The sequence below is a fragment of the Taeniopygia guttata genome, chromosome 14 (genome assembly GCF_048771995.1).
Source record: "Taeniopygia guttata chromosome 14, bTaeGut7.mat, whole genome shotgun sequence".
Lineage (NCBI taxonomy): Eukaryota > Metazoa > Chordata > Aves > Passeriformes > Estrildidae > Taeniopygia > Taeniopygia guttata.
In genome coordinates this window covers 1,309,768-1,326,637 of record NC_133039.1, presented here as the reverse complement: position 1 = coordinate 1,326,637, position 16,870 = coordinate 1,309,768, and the positions used below count along the sequence as shown (strand labels likewise).

Sequence of the window (16,870 nt, the reverse complement as noted above, 5' to 3'; positions counted from 1 at the left end):
TCCGCCAATGGGCGCGGGGGTGGGCGGGCCGGCGGCGGCGGACGGGCGCGCGGCGCGGCGCGGCCGCCATGCCCGCGATGTACAAGGTGCGGCCGCTGCACAGCGCGGGGGTGCTGGCCGAGCACCTGCCCGGCTGCATGTACGCCCTGCCCAACCTGCACCGCCCCCACGGCACCGCCGCGCCGCAGGTAGGAGCGAGGGCTGGGTGCGAGGACCTGCTTGGCCCGCCGTGCTCGGCCTGGCGAGGTCAGGCATGCGGCCGCCGGGCCGGGATTCCTTCCCTCCGGTGAGGGACCGGGAGGAGCTCCGGTTACCGGAGAGCTCACGGGCCGATTCCCACCGCCTCAGCCCGCAGGAGGGGACCTGGCTTCGCCTCGGCGTAAGCGGCGCGTCCGAGGGTTAAATAAAATCAGCGTTTTCAGGAATTTATCAGTAACGTTTTTAAAGCCTTCAGTAGTGCTCATTTTGACTTTTCCGGGCTCTCGCGCGTGTCGCTGTCGCGGTTTCGATGTTTGAATGGCCGTGCTGAGCTCCCTGCCAGCCCCGGGAGTGCCCGGCAGGCCTCGTTCCGTCCTGCTGCATCATCGCTCTGCGGGCTGGGCTCGGCTTTCAGCCAGCTACACACCCCCTGCTCCTAGTCTCACTTTCTTTTGCCTTAAATAAGACAAAAATGCCAAGTACTGTGTTACATAGGTCTAGTTGAGCAGCCTCTCCAGTGCCAGGAATACATGGAATTCTCACAGGCTGCTTGTGGCCAATTTTAGCTTGATGCCATCGTGGATTTGCTGTGCCCTCACCCAGGCTGATGGTGGAGATACTCAGTAGGAGTAACTTTGGGTCAGAATTAACAGAAATGCAAACGAAATACCTTCCCATTGCAAAGTATGGAATTGTGTACTAACTAAATAATGGTCACTTAAGAGGTCTTCCCTTGCCTTGTCTTTAAGAATATTAAAGATTTTACTTCGCTACCTTGTTTATCTCTTTATCCATGATAGTTTGGGTTTGTTTAATCCTTATTCAGGATGCTTAGAAATAGGCTATTTGAAATTTTTTCTTTAATTTATTTTAAGCTTGTAGACATAAAATCTGCATATGTTTTTAATCTTCTTTTAAAAGAGATTGTAAGATGAGATGCTTGTGAGGTAATTCAGATAAAAAGCTGCATTGGTATTAACATGTAATGAAGCCCATGGTCTATTTTTTTTTTTCCCACTATAATTTATATTCCCTGAAAAAAAGACTGAATCCACACAATATACCATCCATCAAAAGCTGCAGGGCTGCCTGATTTGTCAAAAAGTTTATTGTTTGGCCGCTGTACCACAAACTTACTAATTTTGCTCTCCTGGGCTGACAAGAACCTGACAAGCTGTCTCTGATTTTTCAGTCAGTGTTCAGCACTTCACTTTGTCTGATTTTGACTGTGTTAAAATTTGCTGTAACTAATGGTTTAAAAGAATTCTATTAAGCAGGAGGATTTCAGGAATTTATTAAATACACCATCTCACCACACTCATACAGGCAAGAGACTACTGATAGACATAAGCCCATGATATTCACAATGGTTTGGCTATTTGAAGGTGTTTAGTCTTTCAAAACTTAATGTCAAGGGAGCTGTGGCTTATTTTGACACTAAGCTGAGTGAATGTTTATGTGTTTGCTCTTCTCCTGTAGGAAGAAGTTGACCCATCACTTCAAGCACTTGAATGCCGCCAGGAGGAGATTCTGAAGCGCTTGTATGAACTGAAGAGTGCTGTGGATGGGCTCTCCAAGATGATACAAACCCCTGATGCTGACTTTGATGTAACAAATATCATTCAAACTGATGAATTTTCTCCTTTGGCAACAAATGGAGCAGATTTAGATCTGATGCTTGGAAAGGTAAAGTTTAGTTGAGCAGTTACAGTGGCAGGTACTTTCTCTACATTTCCATTTTCAGGGTTGGAAAGGGGCATTAAAACCTGGGACACTTATAACTCAATACACAACCTAAAATTACCATTTAATTTTGGCCATCCAGATTATAGATACAAACACTTATACTAGTTCTATGTATGCTCATTTGGATATAATTTCAAGTGAGAATAGTTAATTTTTAAATTTCAACAGTTGGTTTTTTGTTTGCTACTAAACTAGAAACTTAAACATTGGCTTCATCTTGAAGTACAATTTACGTATCATATCCTTTCACTACACGGTAAGGAAGGAAGATGTTTAAAGGTTTACAAAAATGTTAAATGTCCAAGCTTGAATTTATTTACTTATGAATACTATTAGAATTTCACATATACACATGCACGACTATGTACATTTTGGTGTCAAATGAAAGCAATAATTATGAGTATGATCTGGAATGTGTCTTACCAACTGAATGTTTTACTTTCCATTCAGGATTATGGAGCCCTGAAAGATGTTGTCATCAATGCAAATCCTTCTCTACCTCCACTGTCACTGTTAGTGATACACAGTCTGCTTTGTGAACGGTACAAAATATTGTCAGCTGTTCACACACATTCATCAGTGAAAAGTGTGCCAGAAAACCTCTTGAAATGCTTTGGAGAGCAGACTAAGCAACAGCCACGTCATGAGTATCAGTTGGGCTTTACTCTGATTTGGAAGGATGGTAAGAATGAAATTTGTAGATCAATATTTTACAATAGATGAGAAAATGAAACTTGTGCTATAAACCCTTGCACACAGGTGCCTCGGTGTCCCTGTGCTGACATATGATGGATATGAAGAAGCAGGAAACATTATTGTTCTCTTTTCATAGCTGTGAACCATGCTGGGCCAGAAAAGGAAGATTTTTGTTCACAGTTACTGCTGTTAAAATGCATGTGGCATTGACAGGGTTGTTTGTACCCTTAGGTTTTGGGGGTTTTTTTTAAATGTTTTTTAGTTTCTACAAATAAGGTAACTAGAAGAGAAATTATGGAGGAGACTTGGCTAAATTTTTCAAAAAGTGATCTCTTTATCCCACAAGACTGAAAACTGTTCATTAGGTTAATGATACTAACAGTGATGCTGGCATCACAATGTTTATAATGGAATTACTGTTCTAGTTAATTTCTTTACTATGTTGGATTCACTGTTTTTTGGTTTTTTTTTCTTCCTTCTTCTGTTAATTTCAGTTCCCAAACCCCAGATGAAGTTTAGCATTCAAACCATGTGTCCCATAGAAGGAGAGGGGAATATTGCTCGATTTCTCTTTTCCCTGTTTGGGCAGAAGTACAATGCAGTTACCTCAACTCTGATCGACAGCTGGGTGGACACAGCCATCTTCCAGCTGAAAGAAGGCAGCAGCAAGGAGAGAGGAGCAGTGCTGCGCTCCATGAATGCTGCCCTGGGCAAGAGCTCGTGGCTGGTGGGCAGTGAACTGACGCTGGCCGACGTGGTGGCGTGGTGCGCGCTGCAGCAGACGGGCACTGCCAACACCGCCCCGGCCAACGTGCAGAAGTGGATGAAGTCCTGTGAGAATCTGGCACCTTTCAGCTCTGTGATGAAGCTACTTAAGTGAGCCCATACACTTCATAGTGGTGTTGTTTTAATCTTACTCCACCTCATGCCTGCTGTAATGTTTGAGTCCTTTCTGAGATGTATTTTAGGTATTACAGTTGGACATAATCCTAAAATAATAAAAGCATTACAGCTGCCTTTTGGGTGTGACCTTTTTTGTAACTCTTGCGTAACACATTTGTTCAATGGCTACGGTATGTAAATTAATCCTATGTAAGTGCAAGCTGTGCTCTTAAGTTTTTCCACTGCAACATGATTCTTTTTCAGGAGCCTTTGGTCAAGGCAAAAGGATAAATACCTTTTAAGAACAGACAGCCAAATGAAAGTGCATTGAACTATTTTATGTAAAAAAAGAAACATTTAATATAACTTAACACACAATCAAGGATAGTTCTTCCTGTAGTTAAACAGGAGAGCCTAGTCTTGTTTGTTCATCTTGCTCTTCAGAAAGCTGTCTTATTGTCTCCCTCAGCTTCTCTATTTCTTCTTCTTGCTGTCTCACCTTCTGTTGGAGGTTAGAAATAACCTGAAAATGAGATTATAGCTAAGCAAGGATATAAAGCCTTATTGACCTACTCAAATTGTGTGTGCAGTCCACTACAGACACAGTGCAGCAGCACTCAGGTATTCTACATTCTTGTTACTGTAACTTAAATCCACAAACCAGTGGAGCATGGAAAGGAAAAGTAATTAGAAGAATCTGCAGATGTGATGAAATGCTTCGAAAGCTTTTATGACCTACAAAAATACCTCTCAACTGTATGGTTCAGAAAGTTGCCTGAAGTTAATGACCAGCTATCTCATTGCAAAGACACTAGAAATAATACAGTGGCCTCAATACTGTAATCAGAAAAAGAGTCTTAAGAGGAACATGTGATTAAGTTCAAAGCTAAACAGATGTAATGCAGGCAGGGATACAAAGGGCATTTTCTTTTTGTGTTCATTTAGGCTGTAATGCTTGGGGTTACTGGCCCAAGTTACCTGGTCTGTGGTGTGGAAGAGTTCACTGTCCCGAAGCTGAGCTGCTGTTGGGCGTTCTGTAGCTCTCAGACTGGTGAGGAGTTTCACATACTTGGCCTGAGTAGGCCATTTCTTGTAGAAAGTGTGAGGAATTTGGCCAGTCCTTAAATGTGTAAGAACTTCTGTTCTTTCCATTTCTGTTCCAAATGGTTGGAAGAGTTCTAGCAGGATAACTCCCATGCTGTACATGTCTGACTGTTAATGGGGTAAAGAAAAAGTTCTGGGATAACTGCTGTTTTAACTTAGTGGACTGCTTTTTCTCATAAAATCATATGAAAAAGTTTCACAACAGTGAAGTTTTATGATTATATGAAGAGTATCATAATGCTACTAAACACAAATCCAAATCTATATACATTCTCAACATAGTAAAAAAAAGTTTTGCTTTAATAGCAAATGAGAAGGCAAAGTTGAAATCCATGTTTTAAGAAAAACACTAGGAGTGACAGGAGGAATATTTATGTATTAGCATATTGAAAGGCTTGATTTATTTCTATTATCTATTGTATTAATAGTGAAAAGAAGAAACAAAACAAAGTTCTCTACCTTGAAATCATAGTGAGATCCCTGCAGTTGTTCTGGTGAGGCATAGAGACAGGTCCCCACTCCTGAAGTATGTGTCAGTCCTTTGAAAGGCAATTGAGACTTAGCAAGTGCTGTTACTCTTGCAAGCAACACTTTAATGATTTGAATAACATAGAAACTTTTAACACCAAAAGCCATCACACTTTCTTCTCTTACCATTTATCCGTTCTGTCTGAAACCACTGGTCTGCATTATCCCAAATAAGATCTTTGCAGGCTAATCCAAAGTCACCTATTTTCACCTGATGATCTGATCCATGGAGAAAGATATTTCTAGGCTGCAAATGAAGACAGAATACAATTTAGAAATATGTCTATATAAAGAACTACAGAATTTCAGCTGTTACAAAGTCTATAAAATCCAGTGTTTCACAGGTATAAGATGATCATTTAACATTTTTTAGTAGTGAGAGAGGAAAAATAGTAACTGCTGGTACCAAATCATGTGTTAGGAACATCATCTGGGCCAAAAGACCACATACCTAGAACAAGGATCTAGAAAAAAGAAGAAAAGCAAAACAGAAAAAAACCCAAGATTTCGTGAAGAGATTAAGTACTTTTTTTTCCACCAACAGAAACTGGGAAATTTGCAGAACAGTAAAAACGAACAGGCAAGAGTGGACAGTAAATTTGACCAACTGATGTAGCAGGAAGGATGACTAAATATCATTGGGCTAGACATCATACAAACCAAAATACACTTTTCTGTATGATAAGCAGCTGCAATATGCCACTTGGTTCTGGGAAGCTGCTATGAAAAAAAAAAGCCAAATTATGACAGACTTGAGAGCACTGACTCAGAAAACTGAAACAGTTTTTATCCATATATTTTGGTTTTACGACCACTAAGGAGGAGAAATGCAAGCATTATGTATCTAGAAAAATCCCCCAACTTGCTCAGGTAGCACAAAGGAAAAAGTTGGTCTTTTATTAATGTATAAAGGAGATGTAAATAGTTTGAAGAGACGGGCAATCTCCATTCTTCCCCTTTATTCAATGCAGATCAAACTTTAAAAAATGCAGCACTGTTGAACAAGTTGCTAGGCTTCTCATATCCACTAAAGTAAAAACATATCCAGGACACCCACCCACTGGGCTTCTGTTCTCAGAAATTCACACACTGAAAGACTTTCTTAAAATATTATTCCAGAAATTACAGTCTCTGCTAGGTATCTGCAAAATCACCATTAGAAGAATATATGGTGAAACCCATGAGAACTGGCTCAAAAGCAGGTCTGCAGTAACTGTATGGAATTCTGGAATTCTTTATATAACTACCAGACTTTGATGATGCTAAATGGGAAGGCAAACTGAAAAACTGTCCACCCTGGAACAGCTGACAGAAAAATGAAAATTAATCCAGAGTGAAGATTGAGTGATTTCAAGTAGTTCCAAGCTTCCACATGTGAGGTTTAATAATCATGATTTCTTCACACAGCTGCTGTATCAGATGCAGAAAACCTGAGTAGGAAGCAAAGTAGGAAAACACACATTCTCTTCCTTGCTATTCAGGTCTATTAGTAAGCAAGCAGAAAGACTGAGACAAAAGACAACCAATCTGACCATGCCTGTTTCTGACAGGAGAAAACAACTCCAGAGCTTAAAATCCACTTGTTAAGTCAGCGTAACTGAGTACTATGCTGATAGTAAAGAAAGTATGGCATTGCTATAGAGGAGATCATGTATTTTCTCATAAGTAACAACTAAATTCTTAAGAGCCCAGGTCATCTCTAATGCAACTATGAAGTTGCTTTAATTCTCCCATACTGTAAATTGGCTTTGTTTTCTTCAACCACAAGTAATAATTTGATGAACTTACTTTAATGTCTCGATGCATCACTCCCATGCTATGGATATAGCAAACTCCTTCTACTACCTCCTGGAAAATCTTCATTGTCCAGCCAACATCCACGAGATGGTATGGACCTTAAAACAATTTAAATTATTTCAGCTAGTTTTACTGAGTTATGCAAGATTATGGTGGTATTCTTTTTGAATTATATTTATTTATGCTGTGGAATAAATTTTTAACAGAATGAGCGTATTTTAAATATGGATTTTGCCATGCTTCTCTCAAGATATTATTTCTGAATCAGCTGAAAGTCACTAAAATCAAAATTCCAAAAAAGAAAGTTCAGGGAACATGAACAAATATCCTTCTGAAATTATTCTTCCAATCCTTATCAGACAGTTATTTGATTATGAATTTAACAAACTCTTTACTTTCATATAAGTCCTGACCTAGCATGAAAAATACAGTTCCAGATAAAATCATCATAATTTATGTAGTGACATGCTGTCTGTATTGCTTTGCATTCTTCTTGTTTTGTTCCTAATCCTTCTGCTGCTGTGCTACCCTCTGAAATTCCTCAATCTCCTTTTGCTGTAGCTGTCCTAAATAAACTTAGCACCTCTTTGTTTCGACCATTTTCCACATTACTATTTTATTAAACTACATTGTCTCCCTGCTCTAATGACCCATATTTAATGTGTCTTTTTGAACATTCATCATTTACTCACATTTGGATTTCTATCTCTTCATGTCTAATCTATGATAATATTCACCTTTTCCATGAAAATGTGTGAAAACAGCATTTTGCAAGCTCAAATGCCTTTGTAATTCTATCATTTCCTGACCAGGAACATCATCTTTTAGCTCATGAAAGCTAAAATATTATGATTACAGGAGAAATTATTGGCAGTCAGCTGACAGTTTGCTGGTAAACCTGTTTCTGTGAATGAAAACAACAGATTTACCTTAACAGTGACTAAAACATTATCACACATTTTGTTTTACAACCTGATGAGCATAGGCTGCTTTTATACAACTACCCCAAAGAATGCAACATGTCTCTACTGCTTTAAGAGCATTGGATTTGTTCTTCCAAATGTCAACAGTTACTGATGACTGCTTGGTAGGAGGGCATGAGAACCCCCTGGTCACTCAAAAAAAGTCAATGTTACATTCTTTAACCTATTACAAATTAACTGACTGGATCAAATGATATAATTGTATTTTCTGCAGCAGATAAATTAGCCTTTAACCAGCTTTCTGAGAAGCAGCAGATTCTGTCAATAAAAAACTCTGTTCCAAATAAGGAGTATTACCCAGACACTGATCTCCCCTGGTAACAACTACGCCTCAGGCATTCAGTCATTCTCTTTTGAAGAGATGTCTAAAACTCAGGAATTTCAATTCTTTTACCAACATCTATCATGCACAAATTCAATACAAGCTGCTATTCGATTAAGTGAATAAAGAATTTAATAAAGATCTGTATTATAAGCTGCTGAAGTAAAATAAAATTAGATAACTGCACTTCAAATTACAAGAAAAAAAATATTTGTTTTACAATGAATAAGACAGTGATGAATCTTACTAGAAGTGTCCTCTGATCTCTTGTTACATCTTCTATTACGGTCAGCAATCCAATCCCACAAGGAGATTTCACACAACTGCATTTGTATATGAAGCATCAAGTGATACTCCACCTAACAGAAAAATAATGGTCCATAATTTTGCCATTGTAACATGAGGAGTACTTCCTTAGTTATTTTCTTTAAAGCAAATAAACCCAAAATTTATTAAACAAAAACAGGTACAAAAAGGACATCAAGTATAATATTAGTAATCTACTGCACTCAAGAAGAGATGCAACAATGCTATCTAGTTTTGGGGAGTTTCTTGTTTGTTTCTCAAATTTTAACAATTGTTATATGATAAATACTAACAAAACTGCCAGATGAATCTTTGATATTCGAATTAGAGTTTGAAACCTTCTAGAAATACTAAACATATATTTATTCCAGCTTAATCAATATAAAATAGCAGAAAAATAATCAACTTCTTGATAAGGAATTTTATCAGAATCACAGAATTGTTTAGGTTGGAAAAGACTTTTGAGTTCAACTGTTTGATTTATTACCATGAACATGTAGCTCAGTTTCTGGTAATGGACCAGTTCATCTGATAACCTGGACAACTGAAGCAGACACCTTTAAAACTGGGTTTCTTGCAAGAGGGAACTCCAAATGATAGCAAAAGCTTGAAGCATTCCAGAGCTGGCCGTGTTATACAAAACATATCAGGGGTATGGTATAAATGACAACAACGTTTTAGAAGCACAAGTGATTCCCTGCTTGAATCTGCTTTTACCTCCTTCCCATGTACTCCTACACTGCATGGACACCTCATGACATACCAAGACATTTTCGTCATTAATAGCTGCTTTACCTTTCATTAGTGAAAGCTAAAGATTTTCAATTTTGATGGGGCTGTTAATGCAGCAGTACTACTTTTTATTCATGCAGGTACTTTGAAAGGACTCAAGAGGCCTAACTCAGGGAAAGTTTCTCATAGATGCTGAGCTTTACCAGCTCCTCTGGTCAGCTTCCTTATAATGATGTTACCCACTTAAGAAAATCTGTCTGAACTTTTGGCTCTGCTTCCAGTCATCCCATTCTTCTAAAATTATTATTATAAATAATTAATTTTCACTGTCTACTGCACTACTTTAAAACATCACAAAATTAGACATCAGATAAGGATGCTCAAAGAGAACTGTATTTACCTCAAACTCTCCACAGAGTGCTACCTCATTTTTGGAGCATCCTTCAGAGCAGGACTTGCTTTCAGAGGACTCACTTTCAGTGCTAGCATCTTGATCCAGACTGGAATGAGGTCCCTGTGTTGAATGATTGTCCACATCCGTTGATAAACTGTTACCATTATTTACAACACCTCCTTGTAGTTCTATGGATAATTCACCTTTATTTGGTTTTACACTCTCTTTGCCATTGCTGTTTGTAAAGTCATTCCTTACATCCATATTCTGCATTGATTCTCTATGCATATTTTTATGACTGGTACTGTCATAGAACTTCTTTTCTTGTGAGGTAAGGTCAGCAAAGATAATTGAACTACCACTTTCCACACTCTGGATGTGACAGTGATCACTGAAAATAAAGGCAGAGAAATCCAAATAAGTACACAGTTTCATACCATCTATTTGTGATAAACCATACTGATTTTTTTTCCCCCCAATTGCAAGCAGCACTTCCAAGTAAGAGTTCAGCTGCTTCCTCACATAAAACTCCAGGATTACATAACTGTCACTGCAGGCTCCAGCTGATTTAATACTTTCTATCAGCAGGTATTTTGGACAGCTGTCCCAGGCAGCAATGTCTGCACAGCTGAACACACAGCTGAATACACAGCTGAAGTTAAAGTTGAATATGTTACCACTGAGATTAGTAATACTCACTTGCTATTCTTTTGCTCCAAAACTAGTGGCTGCAACTCCATTATTGTTTTACCTGTTGGATGTAAAGATAAATATGGTATTTCATAAAACAAAGAATGTATCCACAAATTTACTAAAAATTACCATTTAAGCTAGAGCACCTCACTTAATTGAACTTTGTTACCTGTGAGTAGCTCTAGATTACCTCCATTTCTGCTGCTGCAAAAGCAGCTTGTTAAGTTTACAAAGAAGCTACCCTAATACGTATTTAATTTATCTTTAAATGAAAAGAAAATACACGCTGTATAAAGTCAATAAAAGGGTTTTATTGGGCTTTCTTAGATATTTACTTGGACTACATCTTTCAGCAGCCTGTTCAAAGTAGGGGTTACAATGTATAGAGTAACACACAGTTAAAGAAGCAGCTCCACAAGGCATCACCTCTCATATCACACTGCTGCTGTTTTGAAGACACTTGATATCTTGGAAATAATTGTCATTAAAATTGCATTTTTATATGAAAAAGCTGTTTTAGCACACAGAAGCAAATATAAAACATCAATCTTGTAAGACAAGGGAAACCATTAAGTACCACAGAAGCTACCTATAGATTTCATTATGCACTTCCATTACCACCATTAAATACTTATGAAGGACCCCCAGCATTAAACAATTGCTTCCCTTGAGATTCTCTGGATCACTGGTTAAAAAGTTTTGCCTGTTTTACTCTACTATCAACTTCCTATGCATTTATGTATTTTCTTTAGTGCTTATGGCTGGCTGGGCAACAAGTCAGTGACTTGGAAAGCAATAAAGTTATACAGAGCATAACCAAACCTCCCACTAAGAGCGGATCAAAAGATTTAATTGTTAAAGGCATTCCAGGAAAGGACTAGAAAGAGACCAATGGATTAGGGTTACAAAGGGACCAAAGGACAGAGTGTGCAAAGAGCTCAGAACAAAGAACCTGAAGAGAAAAACAAGAAGAAAGTTTAAAATGAACACAAAAGTAGATAAATTCTCAACAGTTACAGACAGTAGCTGATATACAAAAAAATCCGATTTTTTTGTCAGTGGAGGACTATGAAACAAAATTCACCAAATTTAAAAAGTCTAATTTTGAAAGCAAAATAAAGTTTTTGGTGGGGGGCGGTTTTCATTAAAAGTAAATATTTTCAGGTTCTTTCAGTTTTTTTAGATCTTTTCCAGATATGAAGAGAAGTATACTGGGATGCTCATTCTATTGTAGCTACATCTCTGAGACTTCAAAACATAGTTGCAAATTTTAGGTTTTTTGTCCTGTTCATCACTTTCCCCCTCAACATCTGAGGCAACTCATTCCTCAGCATTCATTCTTCTCCTCATGAACTCGCCACGTCTTGCATTAAAAGGTTTCAGTGCACTTCACTGACCTTCACACAGCTTTGAATTCCTCCTCATATATTATCACAAGTAAAGCTGATATTTCCACAGTTCCAAATTAAACACTAAGTAACAGATAAATTATTTTCTAAGGAGGGATTGAATGCATAGAAACACCTGGTGATCACCTGTAATTTCCCTTTCTTTTAGTTCTTTTAAGAAGGGGGGAAAAAATAGTCATTTTATCAGAGAAGTAATACTCTCCTGAAAATAACAGTACAGAGGTTGTAAGATGCAAGCAAGAATTACACAATGAGCTGTACTTTCCTTTTGGATGTACTGTTTGAACTTGTTCCATCCAAGCAGTGTGATAGCCTACAATATTGGGATGCTGCAGCCCAGCCAGCACTTTGACTTCTCGGAGCACCTAAAAGGACCAAATTCTGTCCTTAATTCTGTGTGCTTAGTAAACATAAAAGGTAACAAAAATAAGTTTCTTAGAGAGAAAGAACAGATGAAATTGTTACAGTAACAGAAAAAATTTTGAAAGCTTTAAAACAAATTGATTTTCATCATTGCAGATGACCAAATTCAAGTTATTATTATAGTTCTTTTAATGGACTTCTATGCGTCTCATTTATTTTTTCAACAAGGTATTGACAGGCTCAAACTCTTAGAAATTCAGAATGCATAAAAACTTCAATTAGCTACATTAATAAATTAGAACAGAATAAGCTACAGAGGAGTTAAAACAGGCACAAAACAGACAGAAGAATACCTTCATACAGTCTCTTCTTGTAGCCTTCTTAATTTTAATTTTTTTAATAGCATAGAACTGACCATCTAACTTGTTTCTGACCTGAAAACAATTGCAACAGGAGAAAATTAGATGTTAATGTGCTTGGATTAATTAAATCCTTTCAAACCCACTATTTTCTAAAATTTTATTTCTGCACCCCTTTATGGGGTGGAATATGGAATATCACCTGAATCAGGGAATGAAACTGGCATTAGACCCCTGCTGTCATACAGAGATACTGATAGGTCCTGCTAACTGCTTAACATGTCCTCAATAAATACGTGAGACCACATTTGTCATTTCCACATGGCATGTATCTCATGGGGGAACCTTGGACTGGCCATACACTACAAGTACTTAACATAATTCAACATTGGCTTGGACAGTTTATGCTCACTCTGAGGCTCATTTTTTAAAAGTAGCCACAACTAAAGCACTGGGGAGTGCAAACCAATCACTTCTGATGCTGTTCAGAGTCAATATATCATAATAATTCACATGTCAAATAAGGAGTTTTCATTCATTTTAAAAGGGTCAAAATACATAAAGAAAAACATCTGATATAGCCTGCTTCTGACAAACAAAACTAATTGCAACTGAGTAGCTTTTGAAATGAAACACGAACTTTCTTCTAAGGTACAGATTTGCATCTCTTCTATTCAAAAAGCATTTGGCAGTACAGCTAAAACAGTCATTCCAAATTCCAACAAAAAACTAGATATAAATAGAGTAGTTTTAAATGGGAGGTAAAGAATACCTTGTATACTTTGCCATATCCTCCACTTCCTAGCCTTGCAACCTCTTCAAATTCATTCAAGTATCGTGAAGTCTGTGCTTCAAAGAGAACTTCTTTTTCCCTAATCGAGAAAAGGTAAGCTGCATTAAACTAAATTACAACTTACAAGTAAGATACAGCTATACACATTCTAAAAATAGTATTTATGTTACAAAAAGAAGAAAGCACTTTGACATTACCATACTGTACTAGCCTGAATTTCAGTGAATACTGAAAACCAGCAGATTGCAAGACCATGCACATGTGCTACAAAGCCATACTCTGTTTTAACAGAAATGTTTAGATTATTTCTTTAACATTAATGCCTGATAAATATTGTTTTCTTAAACAGTGGCATTGACTGCAAGAGTTGTACTGAAGAACAAATTATCACCACATCATTTTGAGAATTTGGAGAAACCTTTACCATTTTTTCTGTTTCAGAGCCAAAATACGAAATGTAGTATGAATTAAATTCAGAGTGGAGCACAGAGCTTTAGGGGAGGAGTTTATTTAGCATTTCTACATGCTTTGAATACATACCCAATTGCGAGAGACTCTCCGTTATCAAGTTCCTACGAAACAACAAAATCCAACATAAAAACATGCCATATAAAAAGAAGAACACGTCTGCTGTGCCAGTGGCATGGACAGCTTCATCAAAACAGAAACTGCAACCTCCTTCTTGGAAGAAAACGACAGCCATTTACATGGTGCAGAGAGCTTCACCAAATAAAAGTATTATTATCCCACTGGTAATCTGTTAACATCTCTCTGCTGGAGAGATTACTGCCTTTTTAGACTTCTGCTGGCAAACAGGATAAAATGAGGGCTCTAAAATGTGCTTAAACCAAAATTAACTAGCTTAGTTCAAGCAGCAAGATAAGCAAACAGGTCTGATTCAGCCTGAAGTACAGTACACAAAGACACCCTCCACTAATATAAATATGGGAGTGTTAACATAACCAACAGTTTAAAGTTGAAACTGGATGTCTCTTTAAAAAATACTTACAACACCTTGCCTCTGTTTATAAACATTTAAACTTGGTTTATTATTACTATTTAATAAGGTACAAAATATTGATGGCTTCAAAAACTGGTTTGCACCTATAGAACCAGAGCATGCCATCCCAAAGAGCCAAGGAGTTATTTTGTATAATTGTTAAAAAGACCCAATCTAATATTACAAGAACCCCTACACAAAAGCTCCTTACTGCAGAGGTTGCCAAAGACATGTAACAAAGCTTACCCCATTAAGTATTTGTTTATTAGCTGCTTTCATCAGTTCAGTAATGGCTCTGTTGTGCTGCAGTCTAATAGTACTAAATTCATCACAAAAGACAAAAGGGGAGAGTAACCCTGTTCTTGTGAAAGTCTGACGAAGAACTGCATAAAGGAACAGAAAAAGGTCAGAAAAATATTAAATAAAGCCATCCAATAACACCACATAAAGTTTTTAAACAAGAAATCTTATTTGAAAGATAACATGACTGAAAAACTGAACAATCCCTCCTATTCTAATGCAGTTCCTGTATCTTTAGCAGTTAAAACTAATTTAAACCAAACTAGAGTGACTCAATGGGAATCCCTTCACATAATAGAATTATTTGCCATGCCTTCCAGGGTCACAACTACATCTCCTCTTCTTCCTCACCCCAGCAGATGAGTTACAGAAACATCCACCCATTCACTTAGATTTTACTTTTGGACGTAAAAGAAAAGAAAAATTCAAAGCAGATTCACAATTATGAGGATGGATTTATAATCAAGTGGTAATGTCAAGATTTTCTTATTCCTATCCAAACTCACACATTTTTGCACATACTCATAATAGAGAATGAAGTCACTCCCTTCTACCACTTCATGTTTCTCATATGGAGTAAAACAACTGTGGCAAACAAACCCTCATAAAATGCTCAAGATGGGAGCAACTGTGATGTTATAAATGGCATAAATTTTAGCAATGAAAAACACACTAGATTTTATTGTCTACAGTCATGTAAAGTAAGGACAAAACCCTTGGATATGCTTTCTTAAATGCACTAAGTATACACCTAAATGAACAAAATACCCATGGTAAGTCACATGCCAAGAAGATATTTAAAAAATGCTAGTTCCCTGAATGATATGAAGAGATTTTATGGCAAAATAAAGAACTTGTAAAAGTATTTACTCATATTTTCACAGAATATAATTTTGAAATATTTAGTGAAGACTCTACTGCAACTATTTCTTGATATTTTATTAAATTCATCTTCTACCAGCATTTTTAGATCACATATAACAGTAATATAATTTACCCTGCTGCCCTTCTCGTGATGCAACTCACACGATCTAGCTGGAGCAGAACTGTCTGATCCTTACATCTACAGCAATAATCTGTTACTGTTTTCAAAAATAAGGCAAGTTGTCATTGCCAATTTAGTTGATTCAAGGTATTCATCCTCTTCACAGAATCATTCTTGTCCCAGTGGGATGAAACCTACAGCTTTGTATTGGTATTACACTGTAATTCTACACAGAAGGGTCTGGTACACATTGCAGTAAGGCAGTTTGAGAGACACGAATGAACTCCTCTTACTAACTTCGGAACAAACCCCTGGAGTGAACGGGGTTGTGCGTGTACATGTGGCAGAGATGCTCCAGCAGTGACACAAGCAGCAGCTGGTTCTGGATGGTAGAAGTAAACTTCACAAATTTTTGCGACCCGTTTGCAACTCGCAGCTCCGCTGGCACATCCGAATCTAGAAGAGGACAATCAGATGAATAAACTTTGGTATCAGTACACACCTATTTACCTAAACATGAAAACAATGTGCAGCCACACAGCTTCAACACAACCCGGCTCACAGAGGCAGCACTCGAGCTGCCACTGAGCGAGTAGCTTAAGAGGCTAATTAGGAACCTAATTAATTTTTTTAAGTGTTCACGGAAAGCAGCTACCCGGGGAGCCGAGGTGCCCGGAGCAGGGGAGCTCGCACGGCGGCCTCAGGGCAGGGCGCTGCTGAGGGCCTGCCCGCTCTTGCATCACCCCCGCGGCCGCCGCTGCCTCGGAGGGGTGGGGAAGGACAGGAAGAGGAAGGCAGCGGTTCTACCTCCCTCCCTCCTGCCAGCCGGCGATTTCCCCGCTCACCCACAGGGCTGCCGCCGGCCCCGCTTACCGTCAAAGCGCGGCTCCGGGCCCTCCTCAGGGAACTCGATGGCGGGCAGCGGCATGGCCGCAGCCCTCCCGCCGCCCACATGCCGGGCACCGGGATCCCATCCGCTGCGGCCGGCGGGGCCCGCCCGGCCCGCCGTGGGCGGCTCCGGGGGCCGGGCCAGCGTTTATGGCCGCTCTTTGGGCGCGGAGAGATAAAACATGAACTGGAGGGATAAACCAGAGGGGAGAAACCTTCGGCCCGAGAGGCGGGGACGGGCGGGCAGGAGCTCGTACCGAAGGTCTGCGGCGGGGAGCGGAGCGTTCCCTCCCCTCCGCACGGGGACCGGCGCTGCCCCCAGCCCGCGTGAGCCCCGCTCACGGACCGGGGGTCGCCGAGCCCCCTCTAGCGGCTCCCGGCCGCGGCACAGG

General features: G+C 39.0%; 2 protein-coding genes across 2 annotated transcripts; one reads left to right on the top strand and one right to left on the bottom strand.

The window, feature by feature from the left end:
- The first annotated feature begins 7 nt into the window (after positions 1 to 7).
- On the top strand, positions 8 to 3,656 carry AIMP2 (aminoacyl tRNA synthetase complex interacting multifunctional protein 2). Its single transcript, XM_002192065.7, has 4 exons — positions 8 to 188; positions 1,678 to 1,884; positions 2,395 to 2,626; positions 3,135 to 3,656. The coding sequence occupies exons 1-4, from the start codon at positions 69 to 71 to the stop codon at positions 3,518 to 3,520; spliced, it is 945 nt and encodes a 314-aa protein (XP_002192101.6). The 5' UTR covers positions 8 to 68; the 3' UTR covers positions 3,521 to 3,656.
- Positions 3,657 to 3,857: 201 nt separating this feature from the next.
- EIF2AK1 (eukaryotic translation initiation factor 2 alpha kinase 1) lies at positions 3,858 to 16,841 on the bottom strand. The gene is made up of 15 exons (XM_072935896.1): positions 16,464 to 16,841; positions 15,888 to 16,046; positions 14,552 to 14,688; positions 13,846 to 13,877; positions 13,285 to 13,384; positions 12,507 to 12,587; positions 12,058 to 12,155; positions 10,388 to 10,441; positions 9,695 to 10,079; positions 8,504 to 8,615; positions 6,943 to 7,049; positions 5,281 to 5,401; positions 5,086 to 5,165; positions 4,501 to 4,734; positions 3,858 to 4,045 (listed from the first exon to the last, which is right to left on the bottom strand). The coding sequence occupies exons 1-15, from the start codon at positions 16,516 to 16,518 to the stop codon at positions 3,923 to 3,925; spliced, it is 1,878 nt and encodes a 625-aa protein (XP_072791997.1). The 5' UTR covers positions 16,519 to 16,841; the 3' UTR covers positions 3,858 to 3,922.
- Positions 16,842 to 16,870: the final 29 nt, after the last annotated feature.